General features: G+C 42.7%; 1 protein-coding gene across 2 annotated transcripts in view; it reads left to right on the forward strand.

The window, feature by feature from the left end:
* The first annotated feature begins 12,324 nt into the window (after positions 1-12,324).
* Positions 12,325-24,312, forward strand: part of YPEL1 (yippee like 1) — a 32,247-nt gene continuing 20,259 nt past the window's right edge. The window contains exons 1-2 of one of the 2 annotated variants that reach the window (XM_072983184.2): positions 12,325-12,459; positions 20,427-20,709. In XM_072983184.2, coding sequence (XP_072839285.1) covers positions 20,593-20,709 — 117 coding nt within the window. In that variant the 5' untranslated portion in view covers positions 12,325-12,459; positions 20,427-20,592. Of the gene's footprint in view, positions 12,460-13,272; positions 13,958-20,426; positions 20,710-24,312 lie in introns of those variants that run through there. The other variant, XM_078381681.1, reaches the window with a different exon arrangement.

Below are 24,312 nucleotides of genomic sequence, written 5' to 3' on the forward strand. Positions count from 1 at the left end.
GTGGTAGTGGTAATCCGTATCTGTCCTCAAAAAGTGAAAGGAATATTTTTTTCCACACTTTATTTGGGAGAAAGTAAAAGGGTTGTATGCAGATAACCATATTAAGGGAACAGACCTGGAGGAGGAGCAGGTTGGCTTTCATCCCTTTCTGAAGCTCTGCATTGCAATCTATGAAAGAATGAGGCCAATTAAGACTGTGTGTGTGTGTGTGTGAGAGAGAGAGAGAGAGAGAGAGAGAGAGGAAGATAACATGGTTGTAGGTGTTGTTTTTTTTTTTTTTTGGGCTGTCTGGCCGTGTTCTGGAGGTTTTTCTTCCTAACGTTTCGCCGTACTCTGTGGCCGGCATCTTCAGAGGACAGGAGTCGGAACTCTGTCTATGTTCTGGTGTGGTGTGTGGGATAGTTGAGTATTTGTAGCTGTGGGATCAGCTTTTTGTCCTTTTCAGGAGATTGGGTGATTATGGTGATCAGTGTTGTTGTTTTTTTTTGGTTGTTGTGGGTGTCTGTGCTCTGGTGTTGTTTGTGGGACCGAGCCAGAGCAACAGAGTTCTGTCCTCTGAAGATGCAGGCTGCAGAGAATGGTGAAATGTTACGAAGAAAAACCTCAAGAACATGGCCAGACAGCCCAAAAAACCTACAACAGCCATCCGATCCCGGCCGTGAAAGCCTCCCGAGAAAAATAACACAAGTGAAAGTAAAGGAGGGGAGAAAAGGCGTCAAGAAGCAGATGATACCATCCATGTCTCTTGATTCTTGGTGGAGAAAATGGTGGAAGGGATTGTTCACCCACCCACTCACCATGTTCCATTTCCATTTATGCTTGTTGCATAATCCTGAGATTGACCTCTCCAAACGGTGAAATTGACTAATTTTCCAGTGCCACTCCTTGTACGGCTCTTAAGAGTGAGCCGGCCTGAAGAGCTAGCCCTGGCCTTTAAGCAGAGAGGGTCGAGGGACCGGATGAAGAAGAGAACCAGGGTTGGTAGCTGCTTAGAAGAAGAAATTCAGCAGAAGCAGCTTTTGACACAAGCTACATCTGCTGAAATTTCTTCCTCCGCACAATTATTAAAGGTATAGGGCTCTGTTCTCTTTTTTTTTTCCCCATCCGGCCAATCACCTTCCCACTTCCGGTATCAAAACGCAGGGAACAGCAGTAGCAGCCCCAGGAAGTTTCTTCTTTTCAAGCCTTCTGAGTTTTCCCCTTTCTTTAAAAGTGAAGTTGGGTGTTACAGGGTCCATCCTGCACCCCTCGAATTGGCTTGCAGGTCTCGAGTCATGGCTGACAACTCTATTCCATTGCCAGGGCAGAAAGAACATTCAGCTTGGCACTCTGTTTGGCTTCAATAATTGGAACAGAAGGAGGAGGAGGAGGAGGCATCTTGTCCTCAGGCGGGAAAATACCTTGAGCCTTCCTTGACTGTGTGATGGCTGCCCAACTGAGACACAAAAATCTTTATTTATTTGCTGCAGTCTCTGTTGGTGCCTTTGTAACACCCCGTCCCACAAGGCACACAGGTCTTTGCTTCAGACAACAAGAATACATTTTCATTCTATCAAAGGGCTATCAGATTTTTCATTACAGGGAGGAACAGGGTTGGGGGGAGAGAGAAAGAGAAGGGAAAAATATGTCTGATTTATGGCCAAAGAGAATGACAGACAAAAATCTGGCATTGTAACAGTGCATTAGCATTCCAATCTGTCGGCTGCAGGAGAAGATTACACCAAAAATTAATTAGTAAAAAAAAAAAAGACAAATCCACATGACTCAGGGATTGATGAAAAGGGGAAGACATCCCTCCACCTATGAAGAAATAGAAAATATGGCAGAAAGTTACTGGGTAGAGAGGCCTTTTAAAGTCGTGCTGTCCAGTTAATTCTTTCTAGCTGATGCTCATGAGACACACTTGTTATGTAGTTTCTGATTGCTTAAAAAAAAGAGAGGAACCCATAGCCTCTGATGTCATTGCCACTTGAGCATAGCAGTTATGATCTCCAGGTCATGTGAGCATGGTATCCCATAGTTTTGTTGTGTTACTTTGCTGTGGTTGGAGTCTTGTGGTACAGTGGTTAATTTGCAGTACTGCAGCCAAGACTCATGACTTGAGTCCGATACCGATGGGCTCAGGTAGCCGGTTCAAGGTTGACTCAGCCTTCCATCCTTCTAAGATCAGTAAATTAAGTGCCAAGCTCTATAAGAAAGGGGGCAAGGTGCTGACTGCATAATTACATATTGGGCAGCCATCACCACCCACAGTTGGGTCCTCGCTATCATCACCATAGGCTACGCGATAGAGTTTGCATTCCTACCACACCATCACATGTCCTAAATAAGGAGATCCAATCCCTCCTTTAGAAGGATGCTATATCACTCATCACTCCATCAGTAAACGATCCCGGGTTCCTTCCCTGGTCCTTCACAGTACCAAAAAGAGACAGAAGTCTTCGTCCCATTTTTTGACCCCAGAGACCTCAATTATTACATAATCTGGAGACGTTTTCACACGGTGGTGCTAGAACGCATTCTGCCCGTCCTTCAAGAGAATGACTGCTTCGCTGTCATCAATTTAAGCAGTGCCTACATACGTCCACATCACCATCCGCCAAGACCACTGGAAATTTCTCAGATTCTCTTTCGGAAATGCTACATAGGAACTCAAAGCCCTCCCATTTGGACTTTCCACCACTCCTCGGGGATTCACAAAGTGCATTCCCCCCCCATAGCAGCCCATCTCCGCACGCAGGGAATTCCCATCTTCCTATACATCGACGACTGGTTGGTTGTAGCCCCCCTCATGTTCTCAAACACTCCGCAATATAGACTACACTCTCTTCCCTCCCCGAGAACCTGGGCTTAAAAGTCAAGAAAGACAAATCTACGCTGATTCCTTCACAGAAAGTGACTTACATAGGACCATCGTCAAACTCCATCAGGGACACTCAAACGTGATTCTCATCATTTTGTGGTGGCCCAGACAACCCTGGTTCATCTCCAAGGACTTCATCCGTCTTCCCCTCCCCCACCAATACCTCACCTGCTCACCCAGCACCAAGGCCAGACCTTTCATCCTGAACCTTCCCGCTCTCCACCTCACAGCATTGAGAATTCACCCTCGGTAGCTACCATGCAGCTTCATATTTACAAGTGGGCTGCTTTCCAGAAATTTGCAGCTCAGCACAACCTCCCGACTAGTCCAACAACCCTTAAAGCGTTTCTTCAGTTCCTCCTCTCACCTTTTTAGTTGACATCCTTCCTTGTCTACTCTCAAGGTTTATATATCCACCATTGCGGGTCATCAGCCCAAGGACTCTGATGCCGCCATGTTCTTCCATCACCCAACACTGAAGCAATTCCTCAGAAGGGTCTCTAGACCTTCTCTTCCACCATAACGGTCCCTACACACTGTCCTCTGACGTCTCATACTTCGAGCCCCTCGCCACGACGTCAGAATGTCTTCTCTCCTTTAAGACCCTTTCCCTAGTTGCTACCACCTTGGCCGGCAGAGCTTCTGAGCTTGCTGCTCCTTGAGTTGATTCCCTGTTTCTCCAGTTTCATCTCCGACAAAGTTACACTTTATCCTGATGTCTCCTTTCTCCCAAAGGTAGTTTCTGAGTTTCACCTTAGACAACCCATCATTTTACCTACCGTCTTTCCTTCGCCGTCTACCAGCGTGGAACGCTCCTTCCATCTCTTGGACATCAGGCGAGCCTTGGTCTTTTATGTTTCTAGAACTGCTTCTTTTCGCATGTCTAAGATACTTTTTGTTTCCCCACATTTACCACACAGAGGAACTCATATTTCTCCCCAGTCCATCTCTTGATTGTTGTTGTTTAGTCGTTTAGTTGTGTCCGACTCTTCGTGACCCCATGGATCAAAGCATGCCAGGCCCTCCTGTCTTCCACTGCCTCCCGGAGTTGGGTCAAATTCATCTTGGTCGCTTTGATGACACTGTCCAACCATCTCATCCTCTGTCGTCCCCTTCTCCTCTTGCCTTCACACTTTCCCAACATTAGGGTCTTTTCCAGGGAGTCTTCTCTTCTCTTGAGATGGCCAAAGCTTTGGAGCCTTTAGGATCTGTCCTTCCAGTAAATACTCAGGGTTGATTTCCGATGGAAATGTTGCAACTATATGCCTTGCATACCAACTTGTTAGAAAGCCTCTGCCCATGGGCATTAGGGCACATTCTACAAGGGCTGTAGCTGCCTCCACAGCTTTCCTGATATCTGCAGGGCTGTCAGCTGGTCCACACTCTCGACTTTCGCCTCTCATTACTGTCTAGATGTCAGGGCAAAGTCAGATGCGGCCTTTGGATGAGTGGTTCTGTCATCTGTTCTTTCGTCATGTCCCTCCTCCGGTAAGTCAGCTTGTTAATCACCCTGTAGCAGTGATGGCGAACCTATGGCACACGTGTGCCACAGCCGGCACACAGAGCCCTCTCTGTGGACACACGAGCCATAAGTTGCCGGATCGCTACCCTCGGCAGCCAAACCTGAGGAGGAGGAGGCTGAAGCCGCATGGTGCTAGCGCTGCGGCAGGCCAGGATCCAGAGCAGCTGGTGCTGGCAGGGATTGGGCCTATAGTGTGCATTCACAGAGACCACGAAGAAGAAAGAGAGGTTACTTACTCTGGTTCTCAAGCGATCACCTGTGAATTCATACATCCCACCCGTCCTCTCCTCCGTCCGTCACGTCTGTTTCTTTTGATACAGTGGCAGGCTGTTTTTGGGAACTCAGGCAATCGCCAGGATGGGCAGACCACGTGTATTGGGGGGGCGGTCCTGGCGAATGCGATAAAGCGCTAGGATATTCCAGAAACCTCTGCGCAAGTGCAGATTAAGCCCTAGAGTGTGAATTCACAGATGACCATTGAAGAACCTGGGTTACAGGTAAGTAAATTCTCTTTTGCTTGTACCTATTTAATACAGTGGTGCCTCGCATAGCGATGTTAATCCGTTCCGGATTAACCTTTGCTATGCTGAAGCATCGTTGAATGGGGCAGGGATTTCCATTGGAACGCATTAAACCTGGTTTAATGCGTTCCAAATGGGCCAAATACTCACCGTTCAGCGAAACTTCTTAATGGCCGGCAGCCATTTTCGCGCCCTCACCTCACTTAATGAGGGCGCGAAAACGCTGCGCGCAGCTATTTTGGGCCATTTCCGGGCTTCCGACGGCCATTTTGGCCGCCAAACAGCTGAGCGTCGGGCTTCATTTTGCGAATTTTGCCCTATTAGAAAAACGTTAAGCGATCGCATTAGCGATCCGAAAAAACGGATCGCTATGCGATTTTGTCGTTATGCGGTGCGCTCGTTAAGCGAGGCACCACTGTAATAATAATAATAATCATGTGCCACCAAGTCAATTCTGACTGACAGTGACTCTTTCCAGAGTTTTCCAGGTATAGAGTACTCAGAAGTGGCTTCCATTCATTCCCTTCTTCCAGGGGTGCCCTGGGACCGTGCAGTTTGCCCAAGGCTACGCAGGTTGGTTCTTCTCCTTAGACACCCAGTGGCGAATCAAACTCCCAACCTCTGGCTCTGCAGACAGATACCTAAACCACCGAACTATCTAGCCAGAGTCCAGTAAAATGCTCAGAGCTTCCCCCCCCCACCAGATGGCTTTTTATTTCATAAAAAAGCAAATGTACAACCACAAGATGGAGCCATTGCAATATCATAACTATACACACCAGCAATTGCTTCCTACCTGAACTTCATTGCAGCGTGTTTATTCTGTTTCTTCAACTGACCAAGATGTGGGTCTCTCTCTCTCTCTCTCTCTCTCTGCAGGAATAAGACAAGGATAGTGGCTTTCCTCCAGTGTGCTGCCATAGGACAGATAATCATAGGACAGATATGGGAAGGCCAGGGCATTTTATACCATTATATATTCCAGATATGGGATTTTTTTGCTGCTAGCTGCAAGACGGGTTAATGCTGCTGGGGTAAAATGGCTTGAAAAGGGATTACAGACATTCTCAAAGCATAGACCTGATTACTCAAGGTGGCAAAAGAAAACTGCAAAAGCTGCAGACAATTTCTTATATTACATCCTAACACAAGCTTTGTTTTGTTGGTTTGTTGTTTCGCTCTTCTAACAAGCCACGATCCGCTAGTCAACGGCAAAAGCCAGATGCCTACATGCGGAGGCCATAATGCTAAACTTTCTAGGGCTGACCATATCCAGGATTCTCTAGCCATGCCTGCTTGCAGGGCCCATCAAAACAGAATGTGTTCCTTATCAGTCGGTGCACAGAGATAGCTAACTATTTTTTCACGAACTTCCTGTTTTACACGATAAAATTATTGACCCCTTGCCCTCTGAGCTTCTTTTAGAAATTTGATCCCCTTGCATCTCGCTTTCCACTTTCTAATTTGCTCTTTCAACAGATGCATCAGGAGATGCAGGCTTAAATCTTGCTCACACCAGGGGTCTGTGGTGGTCTGACAATGTCATCAGCTGTGGCTTTTCTTCTTCTTAAATAAAACATTCATTATTCCTTTTTGCTCAAAGTTCCAAAGTTGGAATACCCCTTTGTTGTGGGGAAACCGATGAAAGTCATCCTGATTGTGGCGGATCTTCAGAAATTAAAGACTCACCCACTTTCCATTTCTGTAGCCTCCACTAGCAATCCTGGTGATGAAAGGGGTTGCATAGGAGCCTGAGGACCTTCGGGAAGGGATTAGAATTGTTTATTTCCAAAAAGTTTATTGTTACTGCTCCCGCCAGCTTTATCAGCCTTGATGCATGAACAGGATTTCGGCCCCAGGTTTTGAGCATTGAATATAACATTAAACATTATTGGAAATCACAGATTTATGTACTGTATCTGGATTTATCTGCTCAGCAAACTTATCCATCACCTACATTGTTACATTCGACGCACAACGTGAAAAAAGCTACTCTTTTTTTCAATTAATTCTGGTGTGTTACTCATTGTCATGAATGAAAAAAATCTCCCCATTTACTGCCTCCCATCCATTCCTTAGTTTCAGAAAAAAAATCTTGTGGGATCATGCTTGCAGACCACAGATCTGAACATGGAAACTGTGTCTTTGGCCTTCTGCATGCTCTAGGACTCCAGGTCCCATTAGCCTCAGTCAAAACGGACAATTTCACCCTTTGTGCCAGTCAAACAAGAGATCAGGTTATTCTTAGATTCCAAACTGTAAGTAAGCCTTTTACTCGGTTTCACAGGAATTTTACTCAAGAAAACAAAGATGAACTCTTCCCCTGTTAGGAACCACTAAGCAGAGTTATTCGTTGTACAATGCAGGGGTGAGAAATCTATGTTTCTTCCAGTATAATTGATATACAACTCCCATCATACTTCATGGCTGGACCTGATGGGAAGCGACGTCCAAGATTATCCGGCTGGTGCCGGGTTTTCCTGGCCTTAGTACAGTGGTTCCAAATAATCTGCCAGTAATGGGTTTCAATAGCTGGGCATCTGGCTGTAGAACAAGAGGTCGGAAGTTCGATTCCCCACTGTATCTCCCTGACACCGGCTGGACTTGATGAACCAAAGTATCCCTTTTGGTTCTATAGTTCTAAGATTATTATTTAGTAAGAGTGCAGGGGTGAGGGAAAGTAACATTATAAAGTGTTAGGATCCCTTTTCTGCAGACTCGCTGTGTGGGCTGTCACAGTGACATCACAAATGCTTACAAAGCAGAGCTTTGGACCTGCCCCACAGAAATTCCTGTCGAGTTTCACAACACAGCGTGTGACACTGAGAGGCTGTTAACTGCGACCGCCTCTGGAAATAACACAGGAGGTGAGCTTCGTGCAACTTTCAGAGAGGCGGTGGGATTAGCCTGTTTCAGGAATAACCAAAACATGAGCCTTGTGGCACCTTTAATGGGGATCTACATGTGTGTGAAGAGATGGGTTATAAACCTAAGAAAGCCCACTCTGAAATAAATGTGTGTGTCTTAAAGGTGCCACACTACTTTTGACTTTATTTTGCTTTTGTGGTCTCTTAGCAATGGCTGTTTGTGTGTTGGAAAGGCCATGCATACTTTAAAATAGGAAAGGTGGAAGGCAACAGGAAAAGAGGAAAGATCAAACACGAGACGGTTTACAAGAGCTGAGCTGGGCAGTTGAAGGCACAACCTTTTAGAAATCACTCATTCATAGGCTCACCATGAGTTGGAGGCAACTTGACGGCACATGACACCAACCACTATATGTTATTGGGTACAAACTTTGCTTCAACCCCAGAAAGTATAGATAATGTTGAGGGGTTAAGACAACTTACAGGTTTTTTCTTTGCACAGGTCAGCTGCCGGGGAGAGGCTTTTATCTGTCCAGATGCCTAGTTCAACGTTTTTGATGGGAGGCAAAAGTAGTGTTTAGGTTTCTCTAGGTTTGTACAAACCTAAATAGGACATTTGCCTCCCATCAAAAACCTGCACAGCATCTTAAAAAGCAGAGACCTCCCCTTGCCGACAAAGGTCCGCATAGCCAAAGCTGTGGTTTTCCCAGTAGTGATGTATGGAAGTGAGAGTTTGGATCATTCTTTAAAATTTATTTATTTATTTATTTATTTATTTATTTATTTATTTATTTATTTATTTATTTATTTATTTAGTTAGTTAGTTAGTTAGTTAGTTAGTTAGTTAGTTAGTTAGTTAGTTAGTTAGTTAGTTAGTTAGTTTAGTTTAGTTTAGTTTAGTTTAGTTTAGTTTAGTTTATTTATATCCCGCCTATCTGGTCATTGCGACCACTCTAGCCGGCTAAATATGTAAAATGCAAACTTCATAGCAGGGTGTTACCTTTATTAAGGCAAAGGCAAGTGGGTTTGGGGAAAGAGGCACCAAACCGTGTGCAGGCTTTGAGGGTCACAACAAACGTTTATCAGATATGCTGTCGAAGGCGAGGGGAAACCGACTGGGAAAGGGAAGGGACTCAAAATAATAATAATAATAATAATAATAATAATAATAATAATAATAATAATAATAATAATAATAATAATAATAATAATAATAATAATAATAATAAAAAAGAGCAAAACTTTATTAGATCTTGCATCTTTAAGCCTCTGTCCTGCCTCAGTTGTGACAGGAGGGGGAGAAGCAACAGATATTCAAATGTAGGTTTCTTGGGTGACGCCTGGCTGGTGCTGAATTACTGAATTACAGCAGGAAGCACAGCTACGAACAAAGAGGCAGTGGAGAACCTTGACCCCTTCATGGTGGCAAGCCGAGTCCTGCTGCGAGTTCCAGCCTCCCTTGGAATGTGGTTTGAAGCTTGTGGTGCCTTGCTTTTTGAAGAGCACTCGGCAGTAAACGCTCGAAGGGCGGATGGTTTCGCCCTGCACAGAAATACTTTCCCCGTCTCTTGAATTAAGCCATATTGCCCAGACACCTACATGATAAACATTCCAGAAAATTCTAATCGGGCAGTTTCCCATTAGGTAGCTGTGGTGGTCTGTTCCAGCCTGTATCACGAAAATAAAGAAATAAAAAATAGCACCTTAGAGATGGGCAGATTTATTTCACAGTGAGCTTTCCACTCTCTGAAACACACAGAGGGCATAATAGGCCACAGGTTTATCTGCACAGAACATGTGGTCGTGGGGAGGGGGGGATAAAGTGAGGTGGGTGTGGGAATTGGCAACCATTATACTGGCAATGAACTCTCAAAAGGGACAATGGCATTATTAACACCTGTAATGAATAGTCCAAAGTATTGATTCCATGGAACTAGCAGTTAACCATTGGAACAATCAATGAGTCTGCCATTTGATACGGACCGCAGGCTCTTATCTGTGAAGAATAGATGGAGATGTTTTCAGGAAGTGGTGGCGAGTTTAGTTACATCAAGGAAAAGAATCTTCTAGCTACATAAGACAGTAAATAAAACTAATGCATGTCTTTAGATATACATCTGTACCTCTACAAGAGTGCAAACAGAAGTATTCCAAGCAAAACATTTCAGTTTCTCAATTACGTGGAACCAAAAAAATTTGCTTTGTGTTAGTCATTCATATACTATAGTTGCCTGAGTGTATGTATGATTTAGTGATAAAATGTAGCCCCTGTTTAATTCTTGCATGTGTGTACTAAGAATCTTTTTCTTTTCTTTTCTTTCTTTCTTTCTTTCTTTCTTTCTTTCTTTCTTTCTTTCTTTCTTTCTTTCTTTCTTTCTTTCTTTCTTTCTTTCTTTCTTTCTTTCTTTCTTTCTTTCTTTCTTTCTTTCTTTCTTTCTTTCTCTGTCATAGTGTGCTAAGAATCTCTTGTCTTTATTTAATCCTCTTGACGTATATTGACATCTAAGAATATACAGTAACTCAGTTCAGTGGTCCCCCTGTCTTCTCATCTGCCTTTGTAATTTCTTTCTTTGCAACTGTTATTTTGTGGACTAAAAAGGCGAAACATTCCCAATAATTAAACTGGCACAGCACAAGCCTTTCATAAGAAAAGAGAAAACTCTACTCAATTCAATGTAGTTTATGCGCAAGTAAACACGTTTAGGCCTGGAGTGTTCGTCTACATGTTATACGACGACTAGATCTCCCCACCCTTTTGTTCGTTCGTTTTGCTTGTTTTATTTATAAAGGCGGCTCACGGTGTTAAAAGGAACAGAGTTAAAATATAATAAGTTAAACATTAAAATAAACCTATATGGCAATTAAAATACAATGTAATACTTAAAAGCAAGTGAACATTAAAAGCTACCTGAGTCTAAGAAGGCTTTCAGGGATTAAACTGTTAGAAGCCTGCCTGAAAAGATGGGTCTTTTCGACCTGCATGCACTACAACTCTCATCAGCCTCCAGCCTGCCCAGTGATAAAGGATTGTGGGAAGCGTAGTGAGAAAGAAAGCTTGCAAACTCCCCAAATCCCCGGCCAAGATGGACGGTTCTGGAAGGCGTCATCCAAAAGAACAGAACCTTTCTAAGCTTTTGACCAAACCCCACCCCATGATCTCTGCTCAATGTCATATACACAGGGCTGTCAATTGAAGAAATGAGAAAAGATCAAGTGTCAGGATGTGACCCTGGAGCCCAAGGCGAAGGCCACCCATACCATTGTATTTCTGATCACCATGTGTATATATAGGTGTGAAAGCTGAAGAGAGAAGAAAGCTGACTTGGGGGGGGGGGAGATGATTTGTTTGGAATGTGGTGCTGGAGAGCAGCTTTGCGGATACTCTGGCCAACCCAGAAAGACATACAAGTGGGTCCTTGATCAAATCAAGCCTGAGTTGTCTCTAAAGGCAAAAATGTTGAAGCTCAAGGTTGTTCTACTTTGGGCCCATTGTGAGAAGGCAGGATTCTATAGAAAAAGACAATAAGGATGGGAAAAGTGGAAGGCTGTAGGAAGAGAGGAAAACCAAAGACGAGATGGAATGATCCCAATAAATAAATAAATAAATAAATAAAGAAGGAAAATAAATGGCACCATTTCCCACTCATAATCCTTTTTTTAGTTTTTTGTTTTTGAGAGCATAAATGCTATTTTGGGGGAGAGAGTGCCGGTCCTCATGCTTCCAGGTGGAGCGGGTCCCGCTTGCCCAGGGTCCACGAGAGATTTGTGTCTTTGGACTACATGTCCCAGAATCCCCCAACCAAGCCGAGCTGGGAGTTGTAGTCCAAAAAAACAAACAAACCCTAATTGTCCCCTTCTCTAATTTGCGCTTTGCTTTCCTGAACCCCATCTTCCCAGGTCTTCCCCTCCGGCTCCTACGCTTTCCCCCTCCCTCTCCCCTCCTTCGGGCATGACGGGACATGTAGTCCCAGCGCATCACCCAAAGAGCTTATCGGCTATCTTGGCGGTGATTGGTGATCGGCAACGTTCTAGGAACGCCCCCCCTTTTTTTGCCCCTATTCCCGCTACAACGGCTGCCCAGGCGGCGAGTGCGCCTGCGCTTTCTGTGGAGGGCGCGCGCGTGCCCCGAGGGGGGCGGGGAGGGAGATGGGGAAAAGCGCGCGAGCCAGCCCAAGCAAAACAAAGCCGCGCGAGCGGCGGCGGCCGTTGGACGGGGCCAAGTGCGCACGCGCGGTGTCTGTTGTGAGGGGGAGGCGCCCCGGTCGGCGTGGAAGAGAGACGCCAACGGCTCCTCTCCCTCCTTACTTTCTGTTTCCCCCCCCCACAAAAGGCGACTACTGAGGCGAAGACGGGCCAAAATGACGGGGGGGCTTTTCGGCCTGGAAGAGAAGGGGAGGCTCGGCGGCGCTGGCGGCGACAGGAACCGCGGCGGTTGGCGGTCTCTATGACCCCCCTCGCCTGCCCGCTCGCCGACACCCCCACACCCGTAGAGACCGCCCGTGTCCCCCCCCTCCGCTCCGGTTTGGGTCCGGGAGGGGGCGAGGAAAGAGGGCCGCCGCCGCGGTGACTACGACGAGGACGAGAAGGAGGCGCCTCCCGGCTCTCGACCTGCTCTTGAGAAGGGGGTGGGTGGGTTGTGAGGGAAGGACGGCGCCCTCCCCTCAAGCCCCCACCCCACCACAGGAGGTAGGCGGCCGCCCCCGCGTCCCTGGGACGCTTCCTCCCCCTTGTGTGGCTCCTTGTTTGTTAATGGGGGGAAAAAAACCAAGGGGGGGTTCTTACTCTGAAGAGGGGGGGGCTCTTTGAAATTGTGGAGGGCAGAGTTTCCCCCTCTTGAAATGTGGAGGGGGGGAGTTTTAAAAGAAAAAACAGTTCAAACCCCCCCCCCAATTTTCTTCAAACACCTGTGGGGGGGGGCGAGATGAAGTTGCATGGGACTGTTTGGTGTGCTCCCCTGACTGTTCTCCTCTCTGCTCCAGGGGGTAGGTTACTGGTTAGGCTCCCCCCCCCCGCGTTAAAAGTATTTTTCATGGGCTACCTTTTGAGATTTTCCCTAGCTCGTTGGGGCTTAATCATCTTGTTAAGCATCTGTGCATGGTCTCTCTTCGATAGGGTAATGTAGCAGGTTAACCGTGTTAGTCTGTGGAATACAGTAACAGTTTATACCTGAAACTAGGAGAGGATCTATAAGATGAACTAATTTTTGTTTCTCCCTAAGCTTTCATGTGGGCTGACCACATCTCTTTAGGTGAGGATCGGTTCCAGGTTGACAACGGGCGAGTTGGATCCAGACGTAGGGCAGGAGACAGATGGAAACAAATGGGACTTGCTTTAGGGCAACTAAAACAAAATTTTAGGGACATCTATAGGCTCCCTTTTGCTTAGGAGAGCTCAGAGTAAAGCCAGTCATTCATAAAGGAATTTATTCTTTAGTGAATTACCTTGTGTGTTAGCCATGAGTCCTGAAACTGGACAAATGCCACCCCCACCCCCGTGTTGGGGGAATAGAAGGACTGTTTTGCTGTTGAGGATGGTAGTGGAGGAAGGATTTGGGTGAAGAAGGGCTCTCTGGAGTGGCTGGAACTAAAAATAACAGATGGCTGTAGTTAAGCCAGCAGGCACATGCTTAGAAGCACACTGCTTTGTGTGTTTCAAAATGAACTTTATATTTCCCTCCCCCCCCCCTCCCCATTTAAGACCGAGGTCAGAGGTTTCTTCTTTTTCCCTTGTGATGAGGAATGGTGTTTGCAGGGTCTGGAGGGCAGGAAAGGTTTGCAGATGGTCGGAAGGTCTTCTGCGGGGTGTGGGTGAGTGTATTGGGGTGGGTGGGGGAGCAGTTCCCCCCACCCCCATTTAGGGCTGTGCGCCACATACGTGGTCTGTTTATCCCGATGGTGTCATCCCGTATATTCCCTATGTGTGAGAGAGGCAGGCAGGCAGCGAGCAGAGCCTCAGATCTGGGGCAGTAGATCAGTAAACATCTCTGGGTTGGTTTGTGTCACTCTGGCTCCGCCAGGATCCCTTCGTGACTTTGGACCCAGGGTGCATGATATTCTGCCTTTCAGATTTCCACATTTCCCCTCTGACGGTCGATCTAAGGCGGGGGGTGCTATACATGCCAACCCTTGCCCAGTTGGAGTTTACCAGGCTGCTCTTCAATGGGTCCAAAAAATAAGCCCCAGAGGTAAGGAAAATTCATGTAGCTTCAGCTGCAGGAACGGACGTGTTTTGGTTTTTTGCTTTGTTTCCGACTACATGCCGATTCGCTCCCAGCTGTGCTGTTCAGCCTTCCAGGGTTTTGCAGTGCCAGATCTTCTGTTTTTTTTTTCTTCTTTCTGGATTTCTTTCAGTATACTGGTCGCTATATTGGCGGGTGAATGCTTTACGTAATGGTGGTTGTTTCTTTTTCTTTTTTTAAGTACAAGTGACCGGCTTTGAAGCCGGATGGGAAAAATCCTCTTCTCCCAGTTCTCCCACTTCCCATCAGAATTAGCCACTTCCAGCTGAAGCAAGCATGGCTCCCTGCAAGCTGGATCAACCATGTTGGGGCTGTTTGGGCGCTGTTTGTAAACAGCGTCAGGAGGGAGCTGATTGTAGCTACTGCTGGTCCTTTGTTTTGAGGTGACGGGCGTAGAGGGCGGTAGCAGGGACCGGTTGCGGTGTGCTTCAGCGGGGAGGCTGCCTGCGATGCCTCCCCCTCTCCCAGGTGCTTTGTTGTCCAAAGCAGGCTGAAGAGTGTGTGCGTACCTTTTGTGGGAGGGTGACTTTTCCATTGCCACCTTTTTGCCTTTTTCTGTTAAAAAATTACATCTGCCTCCAGATTCCAAACTGTTGCTTCCCTTTCTTTGGGCCAATAGCAGCGAATACAAGGAGGAAGGATGAGATGCTTTCCTGATGATCAAGAAGGCAGTTGACTTTTTGCTCTGTAGGAGTGAGTGGTGATTCTGGGTGAATTGGAAAACTCTTTAACAATCCAGAGCATAAACAGGACCACTTTGTTTAGCAAAGGTGATGGTCTTATGGGAATCAATTTCTTCATTGCTGTCAGTGAGCCATATTTTAATGGGAATGTGTTTTCAAATACTGTAGTATTATCTAGAATAAATGACTGCTCATTCTATGTCATAAAATAGCCTGCCTTTACATACTTATCATTTAGTTTGGATTGCTAGTTCTTGGAAAATAATTGTACTTTCCTGATCAAGAGAGGAAGACAAGGTTCTTCTGTGTCTTAGTCACTTGCCACATCTGTGTGTCTAGTATAATACATCTTAGGGAAGTTAAGTTGTAAACAGTAATCCAATTGTTTGTATGTTTACTTAAAACTGAGTCTTGCTGTGTTTAGCTGGACTTAATTCCTTGTTTGCACAGCACTGCAGACTTTAATCATTTGCTTTTATTTGTGTGATACTGTTGTTCTAGCTTGATAATTTTGTTTAAAAGCACAAATGACAACAGAATTAAGGCCTGCTGTAGTAGGGAAGCATCTATGTATAATGTATGAAATACCAGTCACAAAATACATATTCCAATTTTGATGAACTGTGTCTTTTGTTTGCTGATGTTGTCTAAGTGTTAGTCGGTGACTAGCTTAACAGTCTGCCTATCTGGTATATGTGGATCTTGTTTTGTTGCAGCTAACATGTTTAAGTATTTGTTTATACATCCGGGTGCAGTGTAAAGACAGCCCACAGTGCTTAAGATTGGATGCTGCTTGATTACCAGGAGTGTGGCTTTTTCAGTGATGTCATGCTGGCAGGCAGTAAGACCTGACATTTGGTTTATGAATTGTAAGATGACTTGAAAATAACATCTATGCATTTTATAACATTGCCCTACAATCTTATTTCTATTGGCCTTTTCAAATGAGGGAATTTGGAGTGAAAACTGGAGGTTGCAAATAGCAAGATGTAAATGAATAATATATCTTATTACTTAAATCTAATTGTTTTTTAATGCCTTCTTACTTTTGAACTGATTTGGAAGTTTAATGCTAGATTTATGCAGTATACTCTTCAGTGTATTTAGAATTATAGAGGATGAACATATCTTGATGCTCTTTTTTAGCATTTACAAAATGAATTTGTGACAGTATTCCTAATGAGGAGCTCAGCCTACTGGCTTTTGTAAATGTATTTGTTTTAGATATATAATATATAATATAATATCATTCTGGCCCTTTGTCTAATTTTTATTTTGTTAGGTAAAAGCTGGCTTGGTAGCACAGTGAGTTAGGTTTCTGGTTGCAGAGCCAGAGGTTGGGAGTTTGATTCTCCACTGTGCTTCCCTAGAGTACAGCCATTGTGTGTGGATTTAGGCAACCTGCACAGTCCCAGAACAGCCACAGAAGAAGGGAATGGCTAACCACTTCAGAGTAAATGAGTAGTCAGGCATAAAGCTGTCTTGCAGAGCCATATAGAATGTCATCTCCTGCTGAAGTGCCCTCTGCAACTTTAGAACAAGTTTCCATTTCTGGCACAGCCTTTATTTGTTTTGAGTTCAGTTTTTCTTCACCTATGGTAACTGCATAACTAGATTACACACACAGTGGCAATCTCAGGCTAGCTGACTTCTTGTGACTCTCATGGAATTTGATAGAGATAGCTCTCAGTGGCCAGAATCCTGTTGGTTGGGCTCTAACTGCACAGTGAGAGTTAGATCATTGGCAGTGGCGGATTGCCACTAATTAAGGGCTTTCTTTTGTGATTTTGGGGTGCACATGACTTCATCACATTCTGCATGAGTCATGCACACCCCAAAATCATAAAAGGAAGCCCTTAATCAGTGGCAACCTGCTACTGCTGATGGCATCATTCCTGTTGTGCAGGCAGACTGTGAACAATAGGATTTCAGCCTTACTACTTATGAGCTGCTGATTCCTAGATCCATGGCTTGGTGCTCTTGTGAATAAGCTAGAGTCTAGAACACTAGCCTGAGACGTTTATGCATTTTGAGCTAAGATGGGCCCATTTCTTTTAATTCATTAGCTTCCCATAGTTGCTTCTCTCTCTGTTCTTCCTTGATAGGTCAAGGTCCAAGGAGAAATCTTGCTTCAGAGGTCTTCATTCCAAAGTCTGTCTGTTTGTTTTGAAACCAGATTAGGTTTTGTCACAAGGTCACCCATCATTGCCATTGGTTCTGTTTGGAGATAAGCCTTTAGCAGTTTTTAGACAACATAGTGCATCACATTACTTACTCATGTTGATTATTCTGAGGCACCTTGTGCTTGCTGTAAGTTTTGAGGTATTTATGATTAGCCGCCTAGAGTTTGCAAGACCAGATAGGTGGGATATAAATAAAATAAAAATAAAAATAAATAAATAAATAAAATAAATTAACCAAAAGAAAATGTTTTGGGATCTTCTTTCTGGTAAATATAAATGTGTTAAACATACATTACTTTGATTCATGCCCTCTTTCTCCTAATGCATGTCTAAAACCCTATGTTTTCCATGTCTTGCATGGCCCTGAAATACAAAGAAAAAGCTGTTGCATGCATCTTCCCAAATGCTGCCTCATCATTTTCCTAGCACCACAATGAATAGTCTGCTAGTCTAGTGGAAATCTGTGGTACTTCAGATGTTGTTGAACAGCAACTCTCATTCTTCCTTACCATCGTCTGTGCTGTTTGGGGCCAATAAGAGTTGGGTCCGGTGGTGTCTATCAAATCATAGTTAATGTGTTTTTATTGTGAGATTGGCATGATGCCTAGACAAAGTAAATTTGTCATCAAAATATGTGAAGTAAGCCATTTTATGACATAGATTAAGCTCACATTTAAATGAAAGCATATATCTAAATAAATAAATTCCTTGTATATGACATTATTATGACTTTCTTCCAGTTTTGAAAATGTGGACTTTTAAGTAGTCAATGGCCATGAGAGGTGGCGATGAGCTGAGTATGAATAAAGGCGGAAAAAATTTGGGATTCTTTTCCTTCCCTGTAAAGATCCAAGAGGGATGTCTATGATTTAGACTGTGGGAAAAGTAAGAGAGAGGAATAATTATTGACAGCTTCTCCAGAATAGGATAAAATTTCCAATAAATAAATAGAATATTCCAACCATGCTATAAAGGAAGATGCTTGAAACCTCCCAACACCTCCCAACTCACCTCATACTAGCAGACTTAGTACAGACACATGCCATTAATTGTTGGCACTCTGACCTAGAATACTCCTGCATTCTTCATGAAGGGGTCGTGCCCAGTCTGAGGAAGTGGGATTTTACCCACAAAAGCTTGCAATTTGAGTGACTTTTAGTGGTTCAATAAGAGTGCCACCTTACTCTTGCATTTGTGTAATACTTAACCACATGGTCTTTTCCTAATTCTTCCTGAATATTAATAGTACATTGTATTTGTGAAGGCTTTCACGGCCGGGATCTAATGATTGTTGTGGGTTGGCTTCGTGTAGTTGGCTTGGGAGTGGAAAAAGACAAAAGCCCATCTCACAGCCATAAATACTCCACTCCCAAGCCAACTACACCAGGGCACAGAGTGCTGTCCTCTGAAGATGCCGGCCACAGAGACTGGCGAAACGTTAGGAAGAACAACCTTCAGAACACGGCCAAAGAGCCCGAAAAACCCACAAAAACTATTAATAGTACCTTAAACTATGCTGTGATAAAAGAAAAAAAATACCTTTGTAAAACTGGAATAATATAATGGTGAACTACTCCTGAACACTTTCTTGAACTAAGGATATTTACAGTAAAGAAGTCAAGTTTCTCTGAGTGAGTTTGCATTATTTCAAGCATTTCCTCTCAACCTGGATGGATGAATGATTCCCTGGGGGCAAGGTACCCTCTAATTTTCAACCCCTCTGGGTTGGGCTCCGCCTCACTTGTGCAACTTCACTTCTGCGTGTGCGTGCAACTCTGCCTCCCCCGCCCCTGTGTTCAGGGTTACCTCATGACCGGAACCAAAGGGAATGAACGTGATCACTGTGCAGAGGAGGAAGAAAGCTGTGCGGAGGGAGGCGTCGTTTCTCAAAAAACAAAAAACTGGTCATAATGGCAAAAATTTTGGAACTGCTGCCTTCAGATATTTTTTTTAAAGTACAGTATTATATTGCATGGTTGGCCCAACGTTGGATGGATGTAATAAAAGAGCTCTTGCCTGATGCTACTATTGAGATAATAAATAAAAATATTGGCTTTAACTAATCTTGCATGATATAAAATATAGCTGTCATTGTTCTCAAAGGGTTTATCAGGAATTCTAACGGCCTTTTTTGTTCCCTTGAAAAGCCTGGCAATCCTTAAAAAAACTTTAAAGCTGCAGCCAGAATTGCTGTTACAGACAAAATTTACTTCTGCTGTCTGGTATTTTGTTGTCACTACTATCATAACAGTGCCCTCATGTCATTCCAATTTGTTTTGTTTATGGCAAAAGCTTCGGTTTCCGTGTTCTTAGAAAAGCAACAGAGAAACAGATTACATTTTTGATAGCTTTTTAAATATCTGTGAGTCTGGGTCTCTTGGCTTGCCTGGAAAACTGGACTAGCAGTAGTTGATATTGTTCCATGGGAAAATTGGTCTTAGTACACTGGACTCTCAAGTCACCTATCGTGTGGGCCTTCCCAATTCAGCAAATAGCTGATTTTTGCCTGATGGGCAGGATTTAATAGTGTCCACAATACATGTGCTGGTATCTTTTGCCATGTATTTAGAAATGAACTCAAGATAATTTGTCTTGAGCAATGAAGTATATCCTTCAGTTTGTTTTTGTTGTACAAACCCATTGTCTAAATATTGGCTATATTCAGACATTGCAGTAAAATATAACTGGTGGAAACAGGAGTAAACCTATGTTTGGCCTGCATGCTCTGCGCTCTTTTGGAATAGTTGCGTGCAGGGTTTAGAAATGTTTACTTCCATGGTGATCAACTGTACATTGTTATTTAATCCAGACCAGTGTCATGGTTAAAAATGGTTTATTTGAAAACAAAAAAACCTATCAACACGAACAACTTCTAACAATGGATTGTGAATCTAGTTTGTTATAACAACCCATAATAAAGACTAATCACAGGTTAGGGGTCAGGTGCACAACTAAATTGTATATAACAACAACAACAACAACAATAATAATGATAGGGGAAGTTTCAATTTTTCCTGTGATTGTGTTGGAAAAGATGGGAAGCCTGCCAGTCCAAGACTCATTTAAATTTGTTTCCATCATAGTAACCATGCTTATTGTAACACTATTTTCTGTAACCTTAGAAATGGTGGTGTAATATCTCTTGGGTGATTTATGAATTGCTGCCTTTGGGGAGGGAGTGTAAGATACAGAGAGTGGCATAGAGAAATTAGATGGCAACTGTAACACATCAGAAATTTGCTGGTGCAAGCACATTCTAGTGATATCCGAAGCAGTTTGTAAACCTGACAGAATGGCTTGAATGGAATATTTAGAAGGCTGATCCCGAGAATGGCTTTGTGTCGCCTGTGGATGCCAAACAGGCCTCATGTAGAAGAACAGCCTGACAAGCAGTATGGGTGGAAACTAGTGCTCTTATACAGAATCTAATTTGCATGTTGTATTTTAATCTTCCCTGATGGTGAAATGGTCAAGGGAGTGTTTAATTAGAAATGTGTAGTGCATGAGGATTTAAAGAGGCTTACGAAGTTTTCCTCTCTTCTGTTGCAGGTTTTAACTGTTTCTTCTGTGGCGTCTGTGTGGAAAGTGCCACACACACTCCAGAACAACGACGGCTTTTGCTTGCATTTTCCAGTGTTTCTTTTGTCAGCAAGTTCAGCAGAGTTGCAATTCTTCAAGTGCTGGCCCTGATCAGAGTGAGGAACCAGGCACAGAGATGGTAAAAATGACAAAATCCAAAACGTTCCAGGCTTACCTGCCAAATTGTCATCGAACGTACAGCTGTATCCACTGCAGAGCCCATCTAGCCAATCATGATGAACTGATTTCCAAGGCAAGTTGCCTGGCCTGATGTTTTATACACTATTCTGAGTTCTTAAATGAGAAGTATATCAGCAGCTGCATGTTTGAAGGCACTGTTAGAAACACATTGAATGAGGATTTACATGCTTTCAGTCGTGTTTAGGGGCTTCTCTTTGTGGTAAGTTTGGTCTCTTGTCAAGGCAGGATTATGGTTTCTCTTCTTTTAAAGGAGTCTGCACTGATGTGAAGCACTTCAGTTAGTGTGGTGGTACCTCTGGGTTAATGTGACAAATACCTGATTAATTTAGAAGGGAAAAATAAGTAGCAGGACTTTTCTAGAGACCATCTCCATGTAATCTGAGGGATGCATAGTTATCTAAAACGCAAAATATAAGCGTGTTTAATATTTAATTATGCAACAGAGTCATGTTTACAGGATGAAATGTTTGAAAAGTCTTTGCTATATATTTAAGAAAACAGTTCAAAAATTGCTTGAATCTGCAATTTTATATTTTAGAGATTGAAATGAGGAGAAGGGTTATTAATATGTATATTTTCTGCAGCTGGAATTGTTTCTCTTACTGAATATGAGTATTCCTGGTGGAACATAGTTTTGAATGGTAATTTTATTTTTTCATTCCTTCTTCCTTTCTTTAGCCATTCTTCAATGGACTTTGTTAGCAATTTAGAATTAAGGCCCTTTCTTGAGATGTGCAGAAACCTTTTGACAAGCAGCTTTCCTGACAGTTACATAAAGATTAGAAGAATGTCGCTCCCCCCCCAAAAAAAAAAATTTGGTTCTTGAACTGGAGAGTACTTACTCCAAAACATGTACATTTCAGTTTGCTTTCTTGGAGAAGAATCATGTGTTTCTATTCTTCCAAAGTTGGTAAAATGAGTACCCAGTTCACTTTGGGAGAGCAGAGAGTGCTTTAAAAACACTATCAGGTAGTATATAAGCAACACATTATTTCATGTACAACAGTGAAGTCTACCTATTGTAATTGCTGTTGCAGTTTATATACAGATGGTGGTGAAAATGCATTTGCTACCAGTATAATGGTCTCTATTGGTACTGTACAGACTATTGACATGATGGAGTTTATGCTCATGCACAGTATGTCAAAGGAAGGAAGGAAAATTCTGTTTGCCTTACCTGGTCCCTTCTTTTTCTTTGTCAAAGTTAGGAAGAAAATGATTTAATTCAAACTTACTTTGTGACAGAAATTGGCTAACTAAACAGGTTCCATTGTATTTTGTTTGAGCCCTGAAGAAATCAAGACTTTTAAGCATACTATATATATATATTAGTGCACAACGTTCTGTAAGATCTTTTCAAATAGTTTTCTTCCTTCACAGATTCTGACTTCTGTCCTATAAACAACTCTTAAGCATAACTGTGACAGCCAAGTCTAACCAGCTTGTCACCCTGGTTAGGATCTTCTAACAGCTTGATAGTCACATTCTTATGTAAACAAACTGTGATCACTTTGTTATCTGTTTCTTCACCTGGGTATGAATCTCACCTCCATGGAATAAATACAGCAGATCTATACAGTATTTAGACTCCTGTGTCTGAAGAAGTGGACTTTGAGCTACAAAAGCTCAGACTGAAATGTGATTTTACCCTATAAAGTGGTACAATAATTTGCCTTTCCCCCCTTTTGCCAACATACTGAGACAGACTAACTTGATTACTTCTTTGGAGTTTGTAATTCTTAGGTATTATTAATTTTTTCCTCATTGGGTGTAAGCATTTAAAATTTTGAATAATTTGCCCACATGAATATGTTTTCAGACTGGTAATTTCTTTGTATTTTTCCAATGTCAGACTGTTCAAGATTTCATATACTGTTGCTAATAACCTTTTACATACATTTTGTAGAACTGGGCCATGTAAAAATAAAATATGCCTGTTAATTAAATACTGTAGGTGGTTAAATTAGTGTAATGGTGATGAAAGATGACATTTTCAGCTGCACTTACCAATTCTGTCAGTTTCTAATTTTTGTCATTGAATAAGTTTGCATGTCTGTAATGAAATGAAAGTTGAAAGATATAGCAGTAGCTGGAAGGTATAAAGCATGAATTTTGTTTCAGTGGCAAGAATTACTAGTGCAAGATGTTGAGTCATGGTTGCCCTTAAAATCAATTCAAACACTTCCAGGTTTGCAAACTGTACAATATGATAATCACTGTACTGCTGAAAATGTGGAGGTAGGGTGAGAAAGATCTGATTTCCAGAGTGTCTTGTAATCCACCCACTCAAATGTTCCTTCTGAATTATAGTTTCCTCCAGTGATGAATGTCAAATAGTAGACTTCATAGGTGCCTGTTCAGCGCTTTTGGCCATCATTGTAACAGGAGTGATGGTTCAACCATTGAAGAGTACTATAGCAGCGTCAGTTCAATCTTTGCTGATTTGCTAAAACATGCCATCACTGTTGTATTCATTGATGTAAAGAAGAGCCATAGCTGCATGAGAATCTGATGTTAGTGGCCCTACTCTTACCTGGTCCTTCCACAAATTACCTATTTAAAATGAGTAGCTTGTTAGAGTTACAGTTAAAGCACTGAGGGTAAATGTACTATGTAAACTGGCTATTATTACTATTTAAAAAATGAATTACCTGCAACGCTCTTTTACTGAATTGATTTTTACGGATCACTGGAGAGAATACTACTTGTTGAATAATGTGAAGCACGTGCCATTTTTCAGAAAAGAAGATATGCTGTAAAGCAAAAGAAATCTGTGTGTAAAAATTGTAAACCTTATAAAAAATCATTGTAGGGTTGTGAGCCACAAATTAGCAAGTTTAGTACTTGCCACTTCTTGTATCTATGATTATTTCCATATATTGGGTTGATTCCAAACTTAGTTATGTTGAGAACAGACCTCTTGGAATCAGTGGGGCATCACATAATCATGACTAATTAAACTGCTAATCCATGAAAGGTAACATTAGGAGAGATCATACTGTCTCTTCTAAACTCTTCGGTCAGAGTGACAATGGAATCTAAAGAAATTAAGGATAAAATTATGCTGCTTTATGGAACAGAAAACATTGTGCATTAGTATATATGAGGTATACATTCTACTTTGGCCTATTAATAATAACTGTCTATTCCGGATCATTTAATATTTCTTGAGAGTCTGTAAAAGTGCTTTGGAGGAAATGTATGATAGGTTATAGCATGGTTTCTAGCATTTAATCAATACAGCTGATGTAGAATCCCATTTTTCCCTGCACAAGTTTACGTTTTTAGTTGTATTTCTAAGTAGCAAAGGATTTACAACGTAAATGAAATGTGCTGAAATAATATCCCATAGAATAGATGAAGACTGTAAGATTTTTTAAAAGGAGTAGTAAGAACTAGCAAAACTTTTCTAGTCCAGTGCATTGACTGTACATATAGACACAGCTAGCTCTCTTTGGAAGTACCATAGATAAGGTTTTCTGCTGCTTCTCCCCAGCTCTGGGACTCTTAACGAGAACATTTCAGAATATGGAGTTTCCATTTTTAGTTACACCTATCTCTGTGAGTATGTCTTCTCCCTTTCTTATTTTTAAGATTAAGGTAGAAAACAACTTTGGCAGCACCCAAATCCACAAACTTTGATTGCAATATTTCT

This window comes from Pogona vitticeps, chromosome 14 (assembly GCF_051106095.1).
Source record: "Pogona vitticeps strain Pit_001003342236 chromosome 14, PviZW2.1, whole genome shotgun sequence".
In the NCBI taxonomy this organism is placed as follows: Eukaryota; Metazoa; Chordata; class Lepidosauria; order Squamata; family Agamidae; genus Pogona; species Pogona vitticeps.